Consider the following 20253-nt stretch of genomic DNA (forward strand, 5'->3'; position numbering starts at 1 on the left):
CCTCTGGGGAAAGTGGGGGCGAGGAAGGAGTCGAGTACCTATGACTGGACTCCTCTCTCCTCCTCTCTCGGGGACCCCAGTCCATGGACATTTTTTGGAACATAAATTCTAAGGACTCCAATTTAGCCTCCAGCAGTTTTATACGTTCAGGGGTTTGGGATCCCTCCTTTTTCTCTTGCCTCACCACAGTTGGGGACAACGGGTACCGCTGCTTCCAAGACGTTCTTGACGTCCCGGGTAGGGCTCCCTGTGTCTCATCCCAGGTGAGCAACTCGCCTGGCGACTCGCCGGTTGGTTCAGGGGCTCTCTTGCCTCCAACCTCCTCATCCCCGATGCTGAAGCTCGACCCCTCCCGAACTTCTGAAGTCTCTCTGGGGGGAACTTTTTCCGTTCTTACCACCGTAGAATCAGGTTCCCCCTCGCTCGACTCCTCGCTTTCCATGGCTTGTGGATTTGGTTTGCTCATCGTTAGCACGTCCCCTCACAAATAAATCTGGAAAGGGGCTAACGGAAAAATTTTTTAGATTCTCAGCTTTATGTAATGATTGCCTATCCTAACAGAGTCAGACTCACAAGCAGGTACTTAATGATATCTGATTTATTGTGAGAATAGTATGCAAATACAGAGAAAGCTGAGAATGAATAAAAGCGTGCCAAATACAAACTAAAAACCCTCGGCTCAAAACGTAATCCCTCCCCTCGCCCGGCCGTAGCAAACTCCCCCCCCCCAGGTGCTGGTAACCATTTTCTACTGATCCTGGGAAAGTAACCTTGAAGACATGAGATAACCCAAACACATTCCAACCCAGCAGCCAACAGATAACGACTCCCCGAGATGGAATCCTCCTCCCTTCCCAGATCAAACACGTATCAGGTAAATGACGTGCGAAACGTTACGATGTACCAGGAACATTGGAACAGTGAACATGACACACAGTTGAGCAGCTGAGCATAGCAGATAGCATGAGATCACATGGGCATGGAACTTGTTCTGAAACGACACCAGCATCCCATGTAGAAGTGACTACAGACTGCCCAACTTGGATCTTTCTGTTTTGCTTGCTCTTATTGTGAAACTGCTAATTCCAAACTAAAATAGTAGCAGTTTGTGGGCTCCAGGCACAGCAGACCTAATAGCTAACACTTTTTTATTCCCCCATTATTGATTCTGACCCAATGGAAACAATAGAGCTTAATCTGTTGAACCAAACCAGTATCTTACAGTACATTAAAGATTGATACATTTATTATGACATGTACTTTTGAGATGTCCCTGTCATCAGATACACTAATGATCTACTGCACAGTGTTAATCAGGTTACTACATCAGCCTTGTTTCCACAATAATAAATGAGTTAGCCTTTAAGTGCTATAAGACTCTGTTATTTTTTAGCTACCAGGAAGTGGTAAAAAGCATTTCATGCAGCTCATCAGCAAGTGGACCTGTTCTGCATCCAAGAGCTTCTGGTGTCTTCATGTAAAAGGAGAAACCAGGTGTAAAGGAATACAGAGATAACCTTGAAAACAGGATGCAAGAATTGGTAAGTAAATGTTAACACAGTCCTGGGAAGGAAGAGCGGGTGAGAAAGAAACTCAAGATAACCTCACCTTAATTCTCTTTGATATAAGAGGAGGCAGACGGGAACTATGACAGGCTTTCAAGGTTCTTTTATTATACTCCACAATAATAAAGCAGAGATCGAGTAGTTGTTGCAGTGTCTGGATCCTGATCTGGCCTACCTGAAGGAGCTGATACCAGGTAATAGAGCCAGAAAAGATTGTGGTCTAAGAACTTAAACAGCTGCTGCCAATTAGTCAAGAATAGGCCACAGGGACCAATGATCTGGTTCAATATCAGGAAGTATCCTATCTCATTTCGTATTTTAAGTTGCTGCCAGTGATTGTGCTTCTCTGTGTTCAAGAGGATCTGTTTTCATGTGACAGTGGGACAGAGGAATGGAGCTCAACATCAGTTAAAATGGTGTGCTAGAGCTAAAATAATAATGTTCATGTATGAGCCACACCACTCTACCAGGCATAGTAAATAAATACTTCTAATCCCCAATTCCCAGTTTTGTTCAAATATATGAGCAGTTGGTCCAAAATTAGTGTCTTTGTATATGCATAAATAAATCTGGCAACCAGGCTAAAGTTGAGAGGGCTATCTGAGCTAGGTTTTCTCCATGTGGCGCCATAATCTCTGTTCACAGTTTTGTTTTCCTGACATACCTAGGAAGAGAGTTCTGCATGCATATACATATCCTTTGTGCTATTTTCTTCCAGGGTAAGCAATGTTTAGCAAAGCATGGAAAAGAGTGAAAAGTAGCAAGCAAAATAAGTTAAAGACAGGAGAGAAAAAGAAAGAACAGGAAATCTAACTAAATCTACTGTAGTTTAACCATCATACAGTGTAATAAAAAATTCCTCGTATGATCAGCCCTACAAAGAAGAGTCACCAAGCTGTGCAGGTCCTCAAAAAAACACTTTTTCTTCTAGGATGATTCTTAAGATTTTTGAAGTTGCTGCCTTCATATTTCCAAACTTCTCTCCAAAGGTTCAAGGACTGTATTATCAGGCAGGTATAATCAGCAGGCATTCTTTCTTCTGTCACCAGTTCTTGCACAACATGCAGGCAAAGTCTGCATCTCCAGACAGCCTTGTAGCAAAGTCATGACTCACCTCTTGCAAGCAAGATTGGGGTGCCCATCCCTCTGGATAACTTGGGAGAATCTGAAATTGTCTAAGAAAGTAACAGGCAAAGCACGACAACATATAGGGGCTAATACTTGGTGCCTTGGAGGAATAGGTGTAATCCTCAAAAATCATGCCGTAATTAATGGATTGGTTTTGTAAGTGCAGACTGACGCAGAGACCTTCTAGAAAGGATCTAGAGTCTAGTGCAGGAATGGGCAAAGTTTTGGTTGGCCAGGGATCATACATTTTTGGGGTGCCAAGGCTGCAGAGGGCAGGTTGAAGATGCCAAGTGGACAGAACAAAATCATACACATGAACAAAATCTGGATGTTCTGTGTTTTCCTTAATTAGAATGGGGATTTAAAAGGGAGGTCTCTTTTTTAACTATATAAAGCCCTTTTTAAGGTTCCTTTTAAAGTTTCCATGAGTTTCCTCCTCCCCCTACAAATGGCAAGAAACTATGCTGCCAGTTTTCAGTCATGATGACCAGAGGACTTTCTAGGTGTTGTCAAAAGGCATTCAAGACCTTGGGTTGCTCACTTCTACTCTAGAAATAGTTCATTTTCTGGCTTTTCATGAATTGTTTTAAGTTGTAGATGGTGATGAAGATAGTACATTTTAAAGCAGTCTTCCCAAATTGCCTTCCAGGTATGTTGAGATTGCAACCCTGAGAATTTCATCCCAACACACAAGGGGTGGGGGGGCATCATGTTAGGAAAGGCTATCTCCTTTGTCAGTGAAAGCAAAGATAGGCATTCATCTTGAAAGTCAACTATATTTATGCCTACCAGTCAGCTACTAAAAATGCAGGAGCCTAGGATTGAGGACAGAAAGAATGATAGGCTGTGGGATATGGCTTCAACTGGCCATAAAGTGATCCCGCAGTTCCAGAAAGTGTAACCTTTTCCTCACCAAAGATTCTTAGCAGAACCTGGTTCTTGCCGTGAAGACAAAGCTGCCCGCATGATTATGCACCATCCTAATTCCTTTTGCTCTCTTATGTATTTTGCAGCTGGCACTATAAAACAGAACAGAACAGGATAAGTACCTAAATAATGGCTTGTGGACAATATAAAGCCAGAATCATGCGGGGACAGAGGATAACATTAGGTTTGCGAAGCCATTCTAATGATGCTATAAATAGCTAACAAAGGCAAGCACCATGCATGAGAAGGAATCCATTATCGCAAGTTATCTGAGGACTGAAACAAAAGCAAAGAGCTGAACAAAAACAAATGCAGAGCTACTGAAATGAACGAGAAAAGGTAAGTTATGACGAAAGGGTATCTAAATCGAAAAGAAGATGATGCAAGGTCTTGGATGAAAGAGGAGGCTTTTGTCCAGATTGGGTTCTTTGCAGTTGGTCTTGCTTATTTAATTATTATTAATTTTTTTCTAAAAAATATCAACAGTATTTATAGGCCAAATTATAAAAAAAGTTCCTAGGGTGGCTCAGAACAAGAAAGAAAAGCATGTAAAACCACCAGTTGAAAAAGTGAAAGCAACTTATGGTTAATACAAATTAAAGGTTCGGGGAAATGAAAAGTTCTTCGCCAGGGCCAGGTGAGACTTCATTCTGCAGCCAAGGGGGCCACCACTGAAAAAAAAAAACCAGGCAGCTATCTGCCCTAGTGAAGCTCTCAGGGAAGGACCTCCAAAGATCCAAGGTCCAGATATGTAGAAAGGGTCTGTCCTTCACATTGCTGAAGGACGTTAATGATCTAAAATAATGCCCTGAACTGGGTCTGGAAACACCAGCAAAAGTAATAAATATGTTCTCATCACCAAGCCTCACCTGGCAGAATGTCATCTATTCTGAAGACTGATTAAAGTAAACCACGATCACGGTAGCACCTTTGAAGACATGGTGGGAATGTTTATACAACACCGAATGCACATATTCATATGCTGAGCTGCCTTTTTGACCCCCTTAGCAGGGATCTTGCAAGATATCTGGGGAAGAAGAAGCAGATTTATCTTGATTTTAGTACATGTGCTTGAATGCACACAAACGCCAAGTGCCAAGGAAATAAAGACAGTTTTGCATTATCTTCCCCAATAATTGCCTGTCTGGATAGAGCTGTTATGAGTGCCCACCAGATACCTCTGAGATGCTTCTCAGTGTGTGTTGCTCTGAGGCTGTTCCTGGCCCGCGAACTTGACTTGCCAAAAATGTGAATAATGGTAGTGAGGTCTTTTTTTAGGAGCTATGAAGTTCCAAACTGACTGGGCGATGGTTGGAGGTGATTATTAATTTTATTTCCCATCCTTAACTGAGGGAGCAGGGGAAGTCATTTTGTTGTGCTTTTTGAGCATTTTAAAGTGTTTATAGAGATCTGATCTGTACGTGAAATCTAGTACGAAAGCAGTATATGTGACTACCCGCTGCAGTGTTTCAGCTGTGCCTCCAGCTCTACTCAACCTGTTTATTTTCAAATAAATACACATATAAGAAAACATCAGTGGCCATTCCCAAAAAGAGACCTCTGGTTTCAAGTTCCCCATTGGTTTTAACCACCTTTTGTACCTCTCCCCTGTTTGGCACCATGAAGTCAACTGAGGGCAGCTGAGAGCAGAAACTTCCTGTGAACAGGAAATGGGTGGCTGTGGGGCATCAGGACATCCAGGAGCACATGTCAGCAATGAGAAGAAGGCAGATGTGAAAAAACATGATCCAGGGATGGCTGTTTCAGAAAACATTTTACTCTTTCCAGATTCCCTCCCTCAATTTCATTCTAAGGAAAAAATTAAAAAAAATGAGCAAGACATTATGGTTTAGCCCTAAACTACTCAACAAGACAACCATCTGAATGAGAACCTTATCATTTTTCATAATTTAATTTCTGGTCCTGTTTTAGGCACAGTTAATGAAGCTGTAAAAATTATTGCTGCTGGTTATCCAAAGATTAGAGTTCATTTTGTCCCCAAAGGCAGAATCTTCTTATTAGTTGTGTTGTCTGCACAATAAAGAACTCAGCAGAACTGTTTTCAAACTGAATATTAATTGCTGTCTTAGTAACATGAATCTGTCCCTGAGTGTCTTTAATTGAGCTACATCTGCCTGTCTATTGAGGTCCAAAAGCTAAACAATTTACCAGACTTTTCACCCTTCCCAATCATTCTATTTAATGCAGGTCAAGGCAAATTCGACTTGAGAGAAAAGCAATTTGTGTTTCATTAATTTATTGGAATCCCCATAGGTTGGCATGGCATTATAATTGTTTGTGGCTTCTTGCAGCCAGTGTTCAAGTTTATTCAGCTCCTTCCTCTGATACTTCCTTTCACAGGAGGACAAGTAATAATGCTTTAAAGATCTTCCAAAATGGAACACGGGTGAGACACTGATGGCCAAGTCATGCATCTGACATTTTATATTTTGTGCACCTAGATACATTCAGAGCATATTTTGTATCCCATTGTGCTGGAGAAAGATAGGAGTGGATACTCTCGTTCATCCTGATTATCATTTGGGGTATCTCATAACAACTTCTCAATGGTTACAGTCAGAGTATGGTGAGACCATCCATTTTTCAGTTTCTTCTCAATCATCAATAAACCATTCCTTTTCCAATCCAGTTCAGTTTTTCATGCCAGAGCTACATGACTCTGTGGTATTTTTCTAACCTCCAAATGAAAAGTTATATAGATATACATATTAACTGAATGTATTTTCTTTTGAAAAACTTTTCTGGATGTTAAAAACAGATTTACCCAAACTGGTGACTTCCTGATATGAAAGGCAACTTCACTCACTCCCAGCTGGCACAATGGGAAATATAATCCTGCACATCTGGTGGACACTGGCTTTAGAAAGACCCACTCAAAATGACTTAGAAGTAGATCAATTTTGATGGCTACTGCAAAGTGTTGTTAAGATCATACTTTCAACCCTGCCAACCTGAACTTGACAGAGAAGAAGAGTTGTTAGTGTTTCAGATCTTGAGCCTGCCATACATTTCTGCCTCTCTTGAGGGAGTATCTAGGGAGTAGAAGGCTTGGGACACTGATCGACTCCCTGTTCTTGCTCTCTAATGTTAATGCTGTGGGATCAGAAAGGAAAAGGCAGTGGATCTTTCTGCAGGTGAGAAGTGGGAATGCCAAGGTTGGATCTACTCTCCCTGTGAGGTGGGATTTCTACTTCTTTGCCCTGAGAGATGGAATTTCAGTTTATTCTATGAACTTCATACTCTATAGGATTGCACTGCAAGTGACTTAGAATTGCAGCTGCATTTTCTTATCCAAAGGAAGAAGACAGAGAAATAATAACACAGCAAAATTCACAGTATGGAATCCTCTTGAGCTTGCCTACCTTTTTCTAAAAATATAGAGGAAGGGAACAGACAGATTCATTCCCACACACAAACTTACTTTTTGTCAACCATCCAGGTATAAGACAGAATGGAGCTGCTGGCTGGCCATTCTGTCAGGGTAAATATTTTCCTTCTTGCTAGAGCTTCTGGAAGCAAGCCACTGAGGCAGATGAGTTGCCTTTAAATTTCAAAAATTTTCAATTGCTGAGGACTTCAGTCCTTTTCTTCTGAGCTGGGCAAAATACGCCATCCTGAACTGAGTCCAGCAAAGTCCAGGATTTTCTCAGATACTCACAAGCCTCTTAGAAATACCTCTGAGGCTATCTTACCATCCAGGTAAGGTGGCTCCTTAAATGCCACTACTATGGAGACAAAAGAGGACATGGATTTAAATCTGTCTGAATATGTGCAAGCTGGAGGTGAGTGGGTGAGAAATGGAGCCTAGCCGTCTGTCTGTGTCTGTCTGTCTGTCTGTCTGTGTTGGGGGTGAGGTGGGGAGAGAACAAGAATCACGGACTAATAGCTTGGATTTGAACAAAAGAGCTGAGCCCTTATAGCTGTTTCTTATCGGATGCATTTCAAGAGGGCAGATCTTCTCTCTTAAAGGTTGTCCCACCCAAGGCTGGTTCAAGGTTAAAGAGCCATACAGAGGAAAACTAGAGGTCTTAAGCTGCTGTGCCTAAGGTACTTGTGGGCAGGCAGCATTTAAGCATCAGGCTTCCAACTTGTATTGCCCAACTTTTCCAATGGGTTCACATATCACCCTAAACTATGGGTTGCTTGATCATGATTAATTGAATATACCCCAATTAGCTGGATTAATACATTACCTTGAACTATAAAGCATGATTCACAAGCCACAATGGTCAGTTAATACAACAGGCTAAGCCCAAACCAGGCATCCATGTTATGGTCTAGAGCAGGGTTTCCCAAACTGTGAGGTGTACCTCCCTTTGGGAGGTGCAGACGAAGTCCAGGGGAGGCACGAAGAACTATTGAGTATTGAGTATTCATTTGTGTTTATTTTGGTTTTTGGATTTTAAGGGGAGGTGTGTACATTAAGATTACACTAAAGGGAGATGGAATGGCAAAATGTTTAGGAACCCCTGGTTTAGCACACCATGTGAACCAAGTCTAAGTCTTCTTGGCAATTTTTTCCAGCAGGCATTTCTTAGGGTAGGGATGGACAGGTCTGGTTGTTCTTTGGGGGATTTGCAAAAAATCTACAAAGGTTCTTTGCCGCTGCTAATTATTTAAATAATTAGGCTGTTGAAATGAGGCTAGCGTGCTCGGACTGTAAGCTCATTTCTAGATACCTAAAGCAAATTCTTCTCCTGATCCATGTATTCAGCAGTAGCCAGTTCCTTCTTTCTGCTAGCCTAAGGCTACCAGCTATGGGCTGCAAACATCTGGATGATCACTAAATGGGAGCAAGAGATGCGGAAAATTCTGACTTGTTGCTGCCATTTAATGGTCACCTGGAGCTCAGCAGCTCAGTCTGGAGCCACACTTTCATCCCTGCTCCCAGTTAGTGGAACTTGACATTTGAATAAAAAATTAAACAGAAGCCTGAATTATGCTGAGAATCTTTTGCCTCTATCAAGTCACGGTGCTCTCCACCCATCCATGAGTCAGCAGAAACCCACAGTGGTCTGACACTTGCCTTCCCCATTGCTGATCCCTGTCCTGCCTCTGTTCCTAGTCACTGCATTATCTGACTTCCCTCCAAGATAATGCTGGGTTTAAAAAAGCCGAACAGATTTTCTTTTGTATTCTGGCTTTGATAGAGGTCCAGTCAGTTTCTGCTGATCATAACGCAACTGGTGTACCATTATTCTCTCCTTAAGATAATTAAGAAGCCGATTTCTAAAAGGACTGACATCCCACAGCTCTATACGTCTCAGTGTAAAGCTCATCCATGGGTGTCCACTGAGTTTTCCCCCAGGCCCCATGAGAAATTCATAATGGTTATATATTGGTTGGGGAATAATGCATTGCCTTTCAGTGGATTCTATAATATTTGAGACTGTCAGCTTGTTCTAGCTGAAAACCACCACAAATCCTTTGTGCATTTTTGTTTTCTGTTCTGGCTTCCCAGTAAACTCAGCAGTCCTTAATACTTTGACAGTTTAACTAGATTGCAGGATCTTATCTCTGTTCTGGGCTGTTTGTTCAAAAGAAATTTGAATAAGCAATTGGCTGTAAAAGCAACACTTCCCATTTATTGACCAACTTCATTGCATTAACTGCTCATTGCCAGAAAGAAAGTTTTCTTCTGGGTTCCAACCAATTCCTGCTGCTTATTTTATTCCATCAGAGACTTCCAGAATAAATATGCAGGCCAAACATGTAATGATGTGGCTATTGGGTAAAAGGGGCCACCTGGATTAACCTGGAGCTTGCAAGTTGCTAAACTTGTTTATGGAAGCAAGCTCTAAAAGGAACATTTTTCCAGTCGGCTGTGTACATTTTGCTTCCTGTAAGTCAACATGTCCTTAACTGCTCCCCTCCCCCCAATCTGGGGAACACCACTATTTCACAGGGTCTTTTTGGCATTAGCAGTGGCACAATCCCATGCATAGCTGTAAGCATACATTGTACATAACTGACTAAGTAAACATACACTGAATGGTGCTTACTTCTGAATAAATATGAGTAGGAATGTGCTGACAGTTTCCATTCCCCAAAGGAAGGTTGAACTGAAATGTAATAAAAAAGAGGTGATGGCAGAAGACAGATGGATAGGCCAAGGGATAGAAAAGATATGCCAGTGGAGAATAGTTGGGTAGCAAGCAGGGCTAAATGTATTGCTTTGGAAGCCACACCATAAAAATCTAGATTTTTTTTCACTAGACACAGAATTCAGCGTTCCAACTACCCCGGGGTTCCGTGAGAGGTCACTAGCGGTCCCCTGGGAGATCACGATTTATTTAAAAAATTATTTCAAATTTGGGCAACTTCACATTAAAGAGGTAAGTTTCATTCTTTATTTCTAGTTTAAGAACACTGTTAATGAATACTGTATCTACAGGCCTACACATGAAACAAACATAATGATTTTGTAACTTCTGGCCTATTTTTGAGCCTGAATGTGCAGGGGTTCCCCGGGGCCTGAAAAATATTTCAAGGGTTCCTCCAGGGTCAAAAGGTTGAGAAAGGCTGATCTAAGTTCTATTTTTTTAAAAAATGTTTTTCCATCTTACTGCTCCAAACCTGATTTAATTAAGTACATATTTCACTTCTCAAACCTGTGCATAACTATTCAAAAATAAATCCCATTGACTTCAACAAATGTTACTCTTGGAAGTATATATAGGATTGCAACCCATTTCTCTTTTAAATTTTCATCTTATCTGCTGTTTGCTTGGGGGGTTTGGTATGTTTTACATGGAGTATTGCCCTGATTTGTTTTAATGTTTTGTGTAAACAAGCAAATTTAGGCAGCTAAAATGGGCTGCCTATTTGCCATTGCTTAGGATTTCCTGATGGTCCCCCATCCAATTACTAAGCAGCAAATAAGTATGCTTGCTAATTAAAACACAGCAAACAGAACACAGTGTTGAACAGCAGTTTCTATAATCTTCCAGCCATGAAGACTAGGGATGATGGGAGATACAGAGTAACGCATCTACAAACTACAATTCCATGTGTAGTATTTCCCTCTCTGCCCCCAGACCTTTTAAAAAATGTAAGAAGTGTGTGTTCAGTTTTTCTTAACAGGATATGTGAGAATTGTTTCTGCTCCATGGACACAAATAGTAATACTATACTCTATATTACATATGCTATTGCAGAGTGCAAATGGAAATAATTCCGATTGTATTAATTAAGGCATGTATGCATGGACACAGATATACATACAGATATACACACACACACAAATACAAATACATACATTTTCCTACACTTGCTTTATATGGTTATGCCTTAACAAAACCAAGTACATTAAGGAGGAAAGGCCAAAATAAATGAACAAACCAATATTGCTACTTAGCAAATACATGGGGAGCATTAAGAGTTGCTTCCAGAGACTTAATCATATTGCACCACAATCCAGTTGGGATACAAATCAGATTAACCCACTCATCCAATGCCTCACTTATTCTTACCTCCTGGCATTTTTAATCCATGGCTTGGAAGGCAGGAGATGTGGCAGGGAGTCTACCTCTAAATGTGGAAGTTTTCCAGAAAACAAAGGATAGGGACAAGCGTAGCAAGATATATTCTTCTCGGCATGAAGAATAAAACACTTTTTTTTTACAGTTGTAGAATGAACTGGAGTTTTTGAATCCTTGCAAGAAATTACTGCAAGGCATGAGGCCACTGCAACTGCTTCCTCAATCAGGTACAGTTTTGTCCACTTTTGACAGCATTCATCAACTTATTACAGTTTCAGGTCATGGGCAGTACTGAAGGAGGTTTTCAGGTCCCACTGGTTGACTAACACAAAAGAGGAAAGGGAATTCCAGTTTTGGTGCCTCCATCAAGATCAGATCTCCTGCAGATGCCACCCTAACCAATACTTGAGAAGTACCTTGGAGAAATAGATCTTAATATATGGGCAAGACTATTTGGGGGCATCAAAGGATCTGGTCCTAAGCACTTTAGGTCTTTAGGGGATGAGAACAATGCTGTGAACTGACTTCTAAATATTTACAGATGAAGCCTATGTCTTCTCACTACCTGTACCTATATTTGCTGGTTGGGAAATTCTGGGAGTTGAAGTCCAATCTTAAAGTTGCCAAGGTTGAGAAACACACTGCTAAACCATCACTCTGGCTTGAGTTTCTATATGTTTCAATAATTATGACAGCATTTAACTCAGATAACCTTCCTATGTGGCCAGACCAGGATATTGTGGGTTCCTGTGTCAGCACAGTATAGTGCCAAGCTACTACTCAGCCTATTTGTCTGTAATAGGGAAAATGAATGTTGTGTCTTATTTTGGGTGGAATAGTGGTTTCTGTTGTGTTCCTTGCTTGGTTAAGGTAGAAGGAAGGTTTTCTCCTTTGCTCTGCAAGTCTAGTGGTTAAGGTGCTGGGCTAGAAACCAGGAGTCTGTGAGTTCTAGTCACACCTCAGGCATGAAAGCCGGCTGGGTGACTTTGGGCTAGTCACTCTCTCTCAGCCAAACTCACCTCACAGGGTTGTTCTTGTGGGGAAAATAGGAGGAGGAAGGAGCATTTAGGTATGTTCCCCGCCTTGAGTTATTTATAAAAATAATAAAGGCAGGATAAAAATTATAAATAAACAAACAAACAAACAGAGCAAGGAGAAAAATCTATAGCTGAGAAAATTATAGGAGGATCTGGGTAGCTTGATGCACAGACATCGATGGCCACAAATACTAGTATCTCCTAACATATTCTCTCTCTCTCTCTCTGATTCTGACAGTTAATGCAAACCCCATATTGAATTCTGCCTGTTCAGAATTAGTTTTCAGAAACTCAGAGTCAGCTTAGATGTCATTCTAGAAAACTCTCTCAAATTTTCCATGTGTTATTTGCTTTTTAGGAACTGCATGTTTTGTCCTACTGGACAAATATTCTTATATTGCTCTGTTTTAACTCAGTTACTTCACTGGGGAATTTGTAAGCTGAATCCGTATCAGACAAGGTATGAAGGATGGGATTGGAGTCAGGAATGACACTAGGTCATCTTGTGTGGGTTTTCTCTCTTGCAAATTAGTCATTCATCCAACTGGTATCTTTCAGAGCTTTCTCTGCAGTTCACAGTTAATAATATGGAAGTTGCCAATCTGAGGCAGAAAGTTCCACCAGATTCTCATCAGAAATGAATCACAATGAAAGAAATTAAGAAGTTTATTCTATGAACACATCCTGTCCAACTCCAGCTTGAACAGGGTGAGGTGCTTGGCTACAAGAACTGTACCATATACACCTCTGCTAGTTATGAAATTGCTCATATTGACCACTATCCTAAATACTGCCAATGCCCATGATACCCTGCTCCAGTGCAGCGCCGTCTTAATTTTCAAAAAGAGAGACCCTGTTTTCAAATCTGTTTAAAAGTTCTTGAATCAAAAAGGCCATAGAACCAAAAAGGCCACCAATATTCAGAGATACTCTGGGTTCATACACTAATTCAGTGTTTCTCAACCTTGGCAGCTTGACAATGTGTGACTTCAACTCCCAGACTTCCCCAGCCAGCCAACTCCTAGGTAAAGCAAGCTAAATTTGCTGCAGACAATCAAACCAAGTATCAGAAATGGCAATACTGAAACAAACAGTCCTCCCAAGGGAGAAACAATCTCCTTTCCAGGACTGTCAGCCACTAGCCTTAAGGTGGCCATTCTTAAACAAAGGATCTTCAACCACTGATTCCTTGAAAGAGATGGCCTTCAGTTCACGAAGAGGTTTATCTTCTGCAGTTTGGACATTGTGATTATTGCTATTATTCACACTTCAGAAATGCAAGCACATCTGCATTGTCACTTAATAGCTGTTCTGCGAAAGGCCACTGCTGTTTTCTTCTGACTCCACTGCTCATACTTTACTCTCATTCCTGCAGGATTCAGGATATTTGCGTGCTTGCATTTGGGTGGAGTCACAGGAGCTGTGATCCAGCACAACAGGAACCTGGTGATCAAGTGGAGGGATTCTGATACAAGCCATTGCTCATCTTGCAGAAGCCACAAGACTGCTCGGCACAGAAACCAGGATCAGAAATAAGGGGTCTAAGTTGCAGCTACCTGGATTTCATTTAAATTTAGGGGAAAACTTCCTGACTGTAAAATCTGTCCAATGGTAGAGCAGTCTACCAATGGAGGTTGTTGCTGCTCCATCCCTGCAGAATTATAAGAAAAGACTGGACAGCCACCTCTCATAGATAGTTTAACTGGTTTTCCTGCACATTACAGAGGGTTGGACTAGTCCAGTGCCTTCCAATCTTAGCAACTATAAGATATATGGAGTTCAACTCCCAGAATTCCCCAGCCAGCATGCTGGCTGGGGAATTCTGGGAATTGAACTCCACACATCTTAAAAGTTGCCACGGGTGGGATGCACTGGACTAGGGGATTCATCTCGTCCTTCCAGCTCTACAATTCTTGATTGTTTATGATTTCAAAAGTCTTGCAAGACAACTATTACCTCCTGGGGCTGAGACCTAAAGAAAACCGGGAGCGGGGGGCGGGGGGCGCTGGGCTGGGCTGGGTAGGACAGGGGAAGAAAGATATGGAGCTCGATGAAGAGTTGCCAAGAAAGCTACCGTCGCGTGATGAACTTTTCCGTCTCGCAGCGCTCTGCTGCTCCTCGGAAGGGGTTGAGGCGGGCAGCTGCGGCGTCTTTTGAGTGGCGTCGTTTTAATAGGCGTCCAGCCGAGGGCTTCTTAGGAGCCAGAGCCCTGATGCCTACCTGCCTCCTCGGGAGGACTCAATAATTCAGGCGGCGGCTGGCAAGGGGCCAAGCTCCCCTCCCCTCCCCTCCCCTCCTCCACCCCTGCCGCCTCCTCTTCGCCTGCCCTCCCGTCTCCCCCTCCAGCCTTTCCTAATGCAGCCATGAAAGAGGGTTGAGCTCTGCCACCTTCAGTTGCCTTTCGCAGCGCGGGAAGTTGGCGCCGGGCAGCGTCTGCTGCTAAGGGGATCCTGGGCAGCTGAAAAGAGGCAAAGGGAGGGAACCCAGAGTGGGGAGCTTTTCTTGCGGGAAGTAGGAGGCTGTCTGAACCCCGGACTCCGCGATGGACCCCAAGGAGCGGAAGAAAATCCAGTTTTCCGTGCCTGCGCCGCCCAGCCAGCTGGACCCCCGTGCAGTGGAAATGGTAAGGAAGGAGCGCTCGGGGGCCGGGCGGGATTCGAGACGTGGAGCGAAGTTGGGAAAGTACCAGCGGTCACTAGCTTTTTTTCCCTCTCTCTCCTTTCCTTTTTTCCGGGGAGTTTCTTCTCCGAAGTCTTGCAGTTTGTTAGGCATAGCAGTACGTCTAATGCGCTGAGTGCTGTTTAACACAAACTCTTGTCTCTCACACGCGCCCGCCACCGGCTGGCACTGAGTCTTGGGATGGTCGTGACTTAGCAAGGCTTAGAGCCAGACATCCCGAAATCGTCGGATTTCAGTTAGAGTTACAAACTGTGGATTTCCAAAGCGCCCAGAGGAAACGAGACCTCTAGTAACTGCTTTAAACTTATTTCCAAGTCATCCCTGTGTGATTTATTTACTGTCTTTCCAATCTGCCCAATTATCGGAGTTCTCAAACGGGCAGGGTTTATATAAGGCGTTTATTACACCGTGCGCGTTTCCTATAAATAATGCCTGTCTGTGCTTAATTCTCTGTTATATCATACTTTGTGAATGTTCTTGTTTACTTTCTAATTGGTTTTATTATTATCGTTTTTAACTTTTAGTAAGTCACTCGGGAAAGTTTTTTTTTCCAGGGGGAGATAAGGTTGAAAATGGTAATCAGGTAAACAAATAATTCATTGCTTAATACTTACTTCATTACTTAATACCATATAGGTCTTTATATCGATACAGCACTGGAATAAATAAGGACACAGACCCACAAACCTGTGAATGTGTGTCAGAAAACATCCACAAACCCAGAAGGGGAAAAAAAACATACTCCTTTCTTTCATATAAGTACACATACTGTATCGATGTGTATTGCTCATGTATGTACACAGCTAAACTCAAGACCCTTCCTCATAGGTGCACAGAGGCACATTTACTTACTTGTGCATAGTCAGCCTTCTGTAGTCTGCACCTGGTCAAACTTTGTCATACACCTAAAAACCTCTTATATGCAAATTCTCACATCTGATGCAGACTCTCAGCTTTTCACACTTGCCCGTGTGATCTCTATGATTCCTGAATAGATTTTCACACCAAGTGCAGAAAAATGCCTTGCAAAAGTAGGCCCTCCTCCTCTTTTGTAACAAATGCATCATTCCTAGCTCCTCAACCTGCTGCTCTCCAGCTGTATTAGACTACATTCCTATCACACCCCAGTCATCATTGGAGAAATCACTATATCAGAAATTTGGTTTCTCGTGAAATTGCTACAGGTAGTTCTCGTTTAACGACCACAATTGGGCCCAAATTTTGGTTGCTAAGTGAAACAATCATTAAGTGAATCCAACCCAATTTACAACCTTTTTTGTGGCGGCCATTAAGCTAATCACCGCAGCTGTTAAGCAAACCACATGGTCGTTAAGCAAATCATGCGGTTCCCCATTGATTTTGCTTGCCAGAAGCTGGCCCAGAAGGTTGAAAATGGCGATCACATGACCATGGGATGCTGCAATGGTCATAAATGCAAATTAGTTGCCAAGTGCCCAAATCGTGATCATGTGACTGTGGGGGACACTGCAATGGTTGTAAGTGTGAGGACCGATCGTAAGTCGGGTTTTCCAGTACTGCTGTAAGTCTGAACCATCACTAAATGAATGGTTGTTAAGTGAGGACTACCTGTATATCAGAAATATGGATGCCAAGGAAGATATATTGTGACCAAGGCCCAGGGGTCAAAGGTTGGAGCTTTGAAGGCTCTTCTTTTGGCCCTGGCCCTCCCCATGAGAAGCAGGTGTTTTCTTGACCTGGTCATGGGTCTGCAACCATAGTTACTCCTCTGCAAATTATAAACAACTTGTCACACTGTGGTTGTATATATGAGACATAAAATAGTGGAAGTTGCATACTAGAAGAACAATACAATCTAAGATTTATTTTTAGGAACATGGTTACATTCATGCTTTATCATTGGCTATCATGTGAACAGTATCAGTCCTAATGTTATCTATGGAACAACTTCGTATACACATTGATCTACTGTATTTGCAACGTCACACTAAGCTTGACTTTACTTGTTAAGGCTGGGTTCACACATTGTGCTAAAATATAAACCATGGTTACAAATCAAAGTAGCTGGGTTCAGGTTTAGCTAACCCTCCCCCCCCAAAAAATAATTTATGGATGAATGTGATGTTTTAACTCCACAGAGAGAGAGGAGAGTAGGATGTTAGAGGGGGCTGAAGCTGTGAAAAAAAGGCAGGTATGATAAAGAAAAGTAACTGCAGGCAAATCAACAAAGGCTAAGAAAGTGTTATCCTTCACAGATAAATACACTTATACATGAATGTAGGAGTAAGGATGGCAAATCTGTAAAGAATGGGGCAAAAAGACCCCACAAAGCCAAAATGCTTTACTGTTTTATATTTCAAGGCCCGACAGCTTAATCTTTTATCTCTAGCTTAGGTATGTATGAAAGTATTTCACTATTTAAGACAGTGTTTTTCAACCTTGGCAACTTCAAGCTGTGTGGACTTCAGCTCCCAGGGTTCCCCAGCCAGCCATGTTTCTGGGAGGTGAAGTCCACACATCTTAAAGTTGCCAAGGTCGAGAAACGCTGCACTCGGTGCCTCCTCTAAGGCTGCAGGCTATGACTGTGTGTTCAAGACATGAATGTGGCACAAGGAGATATACCCATGGAATTTTGGCCCGAGGGGGTGGGGGTGGGCACAGTCTCCTTTTCCTATGATGGCCGGGCTTCCCTGGTGGAATGGAAAGGCATCCTGAAAGCAGCACCTTAATTGTGCCCCACAGGCTAAAGGATCTTTGGGCACTGATGGGCAGTTGATTCCAGTTCAGAAAAGTGCTGCCAGTCACAGTTTCCAAACAATCTACAAGGGCACCCTGTATTCATTTCTATGGAAAAACAATAGCAATGGAGAGGGTCTCAGAACTGCAGCCCCCAAACATGCATTGATGCTTCCCCACATTTCTCCCATCTTCTTACTGTGAGAAGTAAAACGAAACTTCTATATGATTTCTCTTCTAGATCCGTCGTCGGAGACCGACCCCAGCTTTGCTTTTCCAGCTGTCAGAAACTTCCTCCCCTGGTGAGTCATTATTCTTTTATCAATCCCAGATAAAGGGAATGGAGGGCTTGGGTGTGGAGGTGAGCAAAGAGGGGTCCCGCTAAAGGTACGAGAAGATGCATATGCTGAGCTGCTGAATCAGGTCAGAATGTTTGCCCTTCTAGAACAGTATTTTTCAAACTTGTCAACTTTAAGATGTGTGGACTTCAAGAATTCCCCAGTCAGCATGATCTAGAGGATTCCTGTCTCTTCTGGATTGGCTTGCACCCAGAAGCTTATGCACAGGTCTTTTTTATCCAGCGATGGTCCTAGAGATCCTTTACCAGGAGATCCCAGGCCAGGGGCAGAGCAGCGTTGAAAAGAAATGTCAAAATCTTTTTTAAATCAAAGGCTTATTTCCAGAATCTTCATGAGAGAAACTAAATTCAGTTCCTTCAGATTTCAGCTCTAGATCTCAATATTTTCTTCTGTGATTGTTTGATGACTGCATTTGCAAAGAACATTTAAGAACATTTTGTTTATCAGCAACACTTACAATTGCTATGTAAGGTTGGCTAGTGCTTTCAGTCCCATATGGAATAATGTAGTAGAAAATGGAAACTGCGCATTTCTGAAGACTGTTTAGTAGGTTGCAGATGAAAAGAGATTTGAGGTGCCCCTGCTTTCACTTACTATGGCTAGTTTGGAAGGAGGCACATTTGGATGTGTTTCTGGCTTCTCCTGTGAGTGGGTACACACAGCTTGGTTAGCAAAGCCTAGTGTGAAATTGAAATGTGGGGGTCTGGCTTTGTTTGCCTGAAATAAACCAGGGAACAAAGCTGTGGCTTCATTTAGTTTTTAATGGCTTCATTCTCTGGCTTCTTCTAGGCAGGCAAAGCCAGAATCCTGCATTTGTGCAATGTGCTAACTTGGTTAACAAGCCATAGAGGAGCCAGCATAAGAGCATAAGAAGAGCCCTCTTGGATTGGGCTATAGGTCACCTTGTCCAGCACTTTTTGTCATATACTGTATTTGCCAACTGGATTCATTTTGGAACGGGGGATGATTTTCTCCTAATGTTGCTTCCCAGCAACCAGTATTTCAGGCATGCTGCCTGTAATTCAGGAGGTAGTAAACAGCCATCAGTATTACTGCTAGGAGCCATTAATCAGAAGGAGTCTGGTAGTACCTTTTCAGACTAACAAGTTTTATGAAAGGCATAAGCTTTTGTGAACCACAGCTCACTTCATCAGATGCATCAAGTGGCTAAACTGATGTAGGATTTAAATTGGGATGAGGTGGGGGGGGATAAAGGGGGGAAGGCAGGATGATTATGCATATGCACGTTACATGTGGGACAGATTAGAAGTACATTATCAAGTATCAATTATAATGTGTTACAAGCCCATTGTATTTGTTAAGATCTTCTGAGATGGCGTGAAACCTTTTGATGCACGTGAGTTCGGCAGTTTCTCGTTCAATTGTGCCGGTGAAGTTTGTTTGGTCCAGAACAGCTACTTTGAACATCTATTACCAGCCATTGGCAGCCTGGAACTCCACAAAGCCATCCAGTCCCTATTCAAAACCACACAAATAGGCCGTCATTATCAATGCTGCTGGCAGCTATTCCATAGCTTCACTATGTACGATGTAAATATGTATTTCCTTCTGTCAATCCTGAATCTCCCAACATTTAGTGGCAGAGGATGACCCTGAGTTCCAGTACGGATTGTGCAGGAGAACTTCTCTTTCCACATTATCTGTGGCATACATGATTTTATATACCTCTATCATGTCTCTCCTTATCCATCTTTGTTCTAGGCTAAAGAGCCCTCATGGCTGTAGTCTTTCAACGTAAGGGAGCTGCTCCCATCCCATAATCATTTTGACTGCCCCTTTTTGCACCTGCAGCTCTAAAATCTCCTACCTGAGATGTGGTGATCAGAATTTTACACAAGGAGCTCACTGTAGATTTCTATAACAGCATTATGGTATTGGCATGTCTATTTAAGCTCCCTTCCCAATCATCCCAAGCATGGAATGTGCCTCTCTTTGTTTTAACGTCAGTCCACACCGGAGTGACATTTTCATTTTGCTGTCCACCGTAACTGCAAGACTCCTGTCCTGATTATTCATTGCCAGCTCAGATCCCATTACTGGATAGGTGAAGTCTGGGATGTTTTTGTGCCAATGTGCCTGGTTTTATATTTGTTTAAGTGTGTGTTTGTCCCTATGCCAGCTTTATTGCTTCCGTAGCCCTTCTTCGAACAAGAGCCCTGCTGTTGTACAAGGAAAGGCCTGGTGTTGAGAACAGGACTTACCTATTCCATAGCCTGCTTCTTCCCAGGGAACTTTCCTTAATGCTTTCTTCAGCAAAGTTTGTTTGGCTAGGAGATTTTCACAGTCAGAGTCGTGAATAAACAGTTTATTTTTTACTTGA

At 42.4% G+C, this 20253-nt stretch overlaps 1 protein-coding gene across 2 annotated transcripts in view; it reads left to right on the forward strand.

Annotated features, from left to right (window-relative positions):
* The first annotated feature begins 14279 nt into the window (after window positions 1–14279).
* The window catches only part of PPP1R1B (protein phosphatase 1 regulatory inhibitor subunit 1B), a 61759-nt gene continuing 55785 nt past the window's right edge, over window positions 14280–20253 (forward strand). The window contains exons 1-2 of one of the 2 annotated variants that reach the window (XM_063300641.1): window positions 14280–14782; window positions 17795–17855. In XM_063300641.1, coding sequence (XP_063156711.1) covers window positions 14702–14782; window positions 17795–17855 — 142 coding nt within the window. In that variant the 5' untranslated portion in view covers window positions 14280–14701. The remainder of the gene's footprint in view (window positions 14783–17794; window positions 17856–20253) is intronic. The other variant, XM_063300640.1, reaches the window with a different exon arrangement.

The sequence above is a fragment of the Candoia aspera genome, chromosome 4 (assembly GCF_035149785.1).
Source record: "Candoia aspera isolate rCanAsp1 chromosome 4, rCanAsp1.hap2, whole genome shotgun sequence".
NCBI lineage: Eukaryota > Metazoa > Chordata > Lepidosauria > Squamata > Boidae > Candoia > Candoia aspera.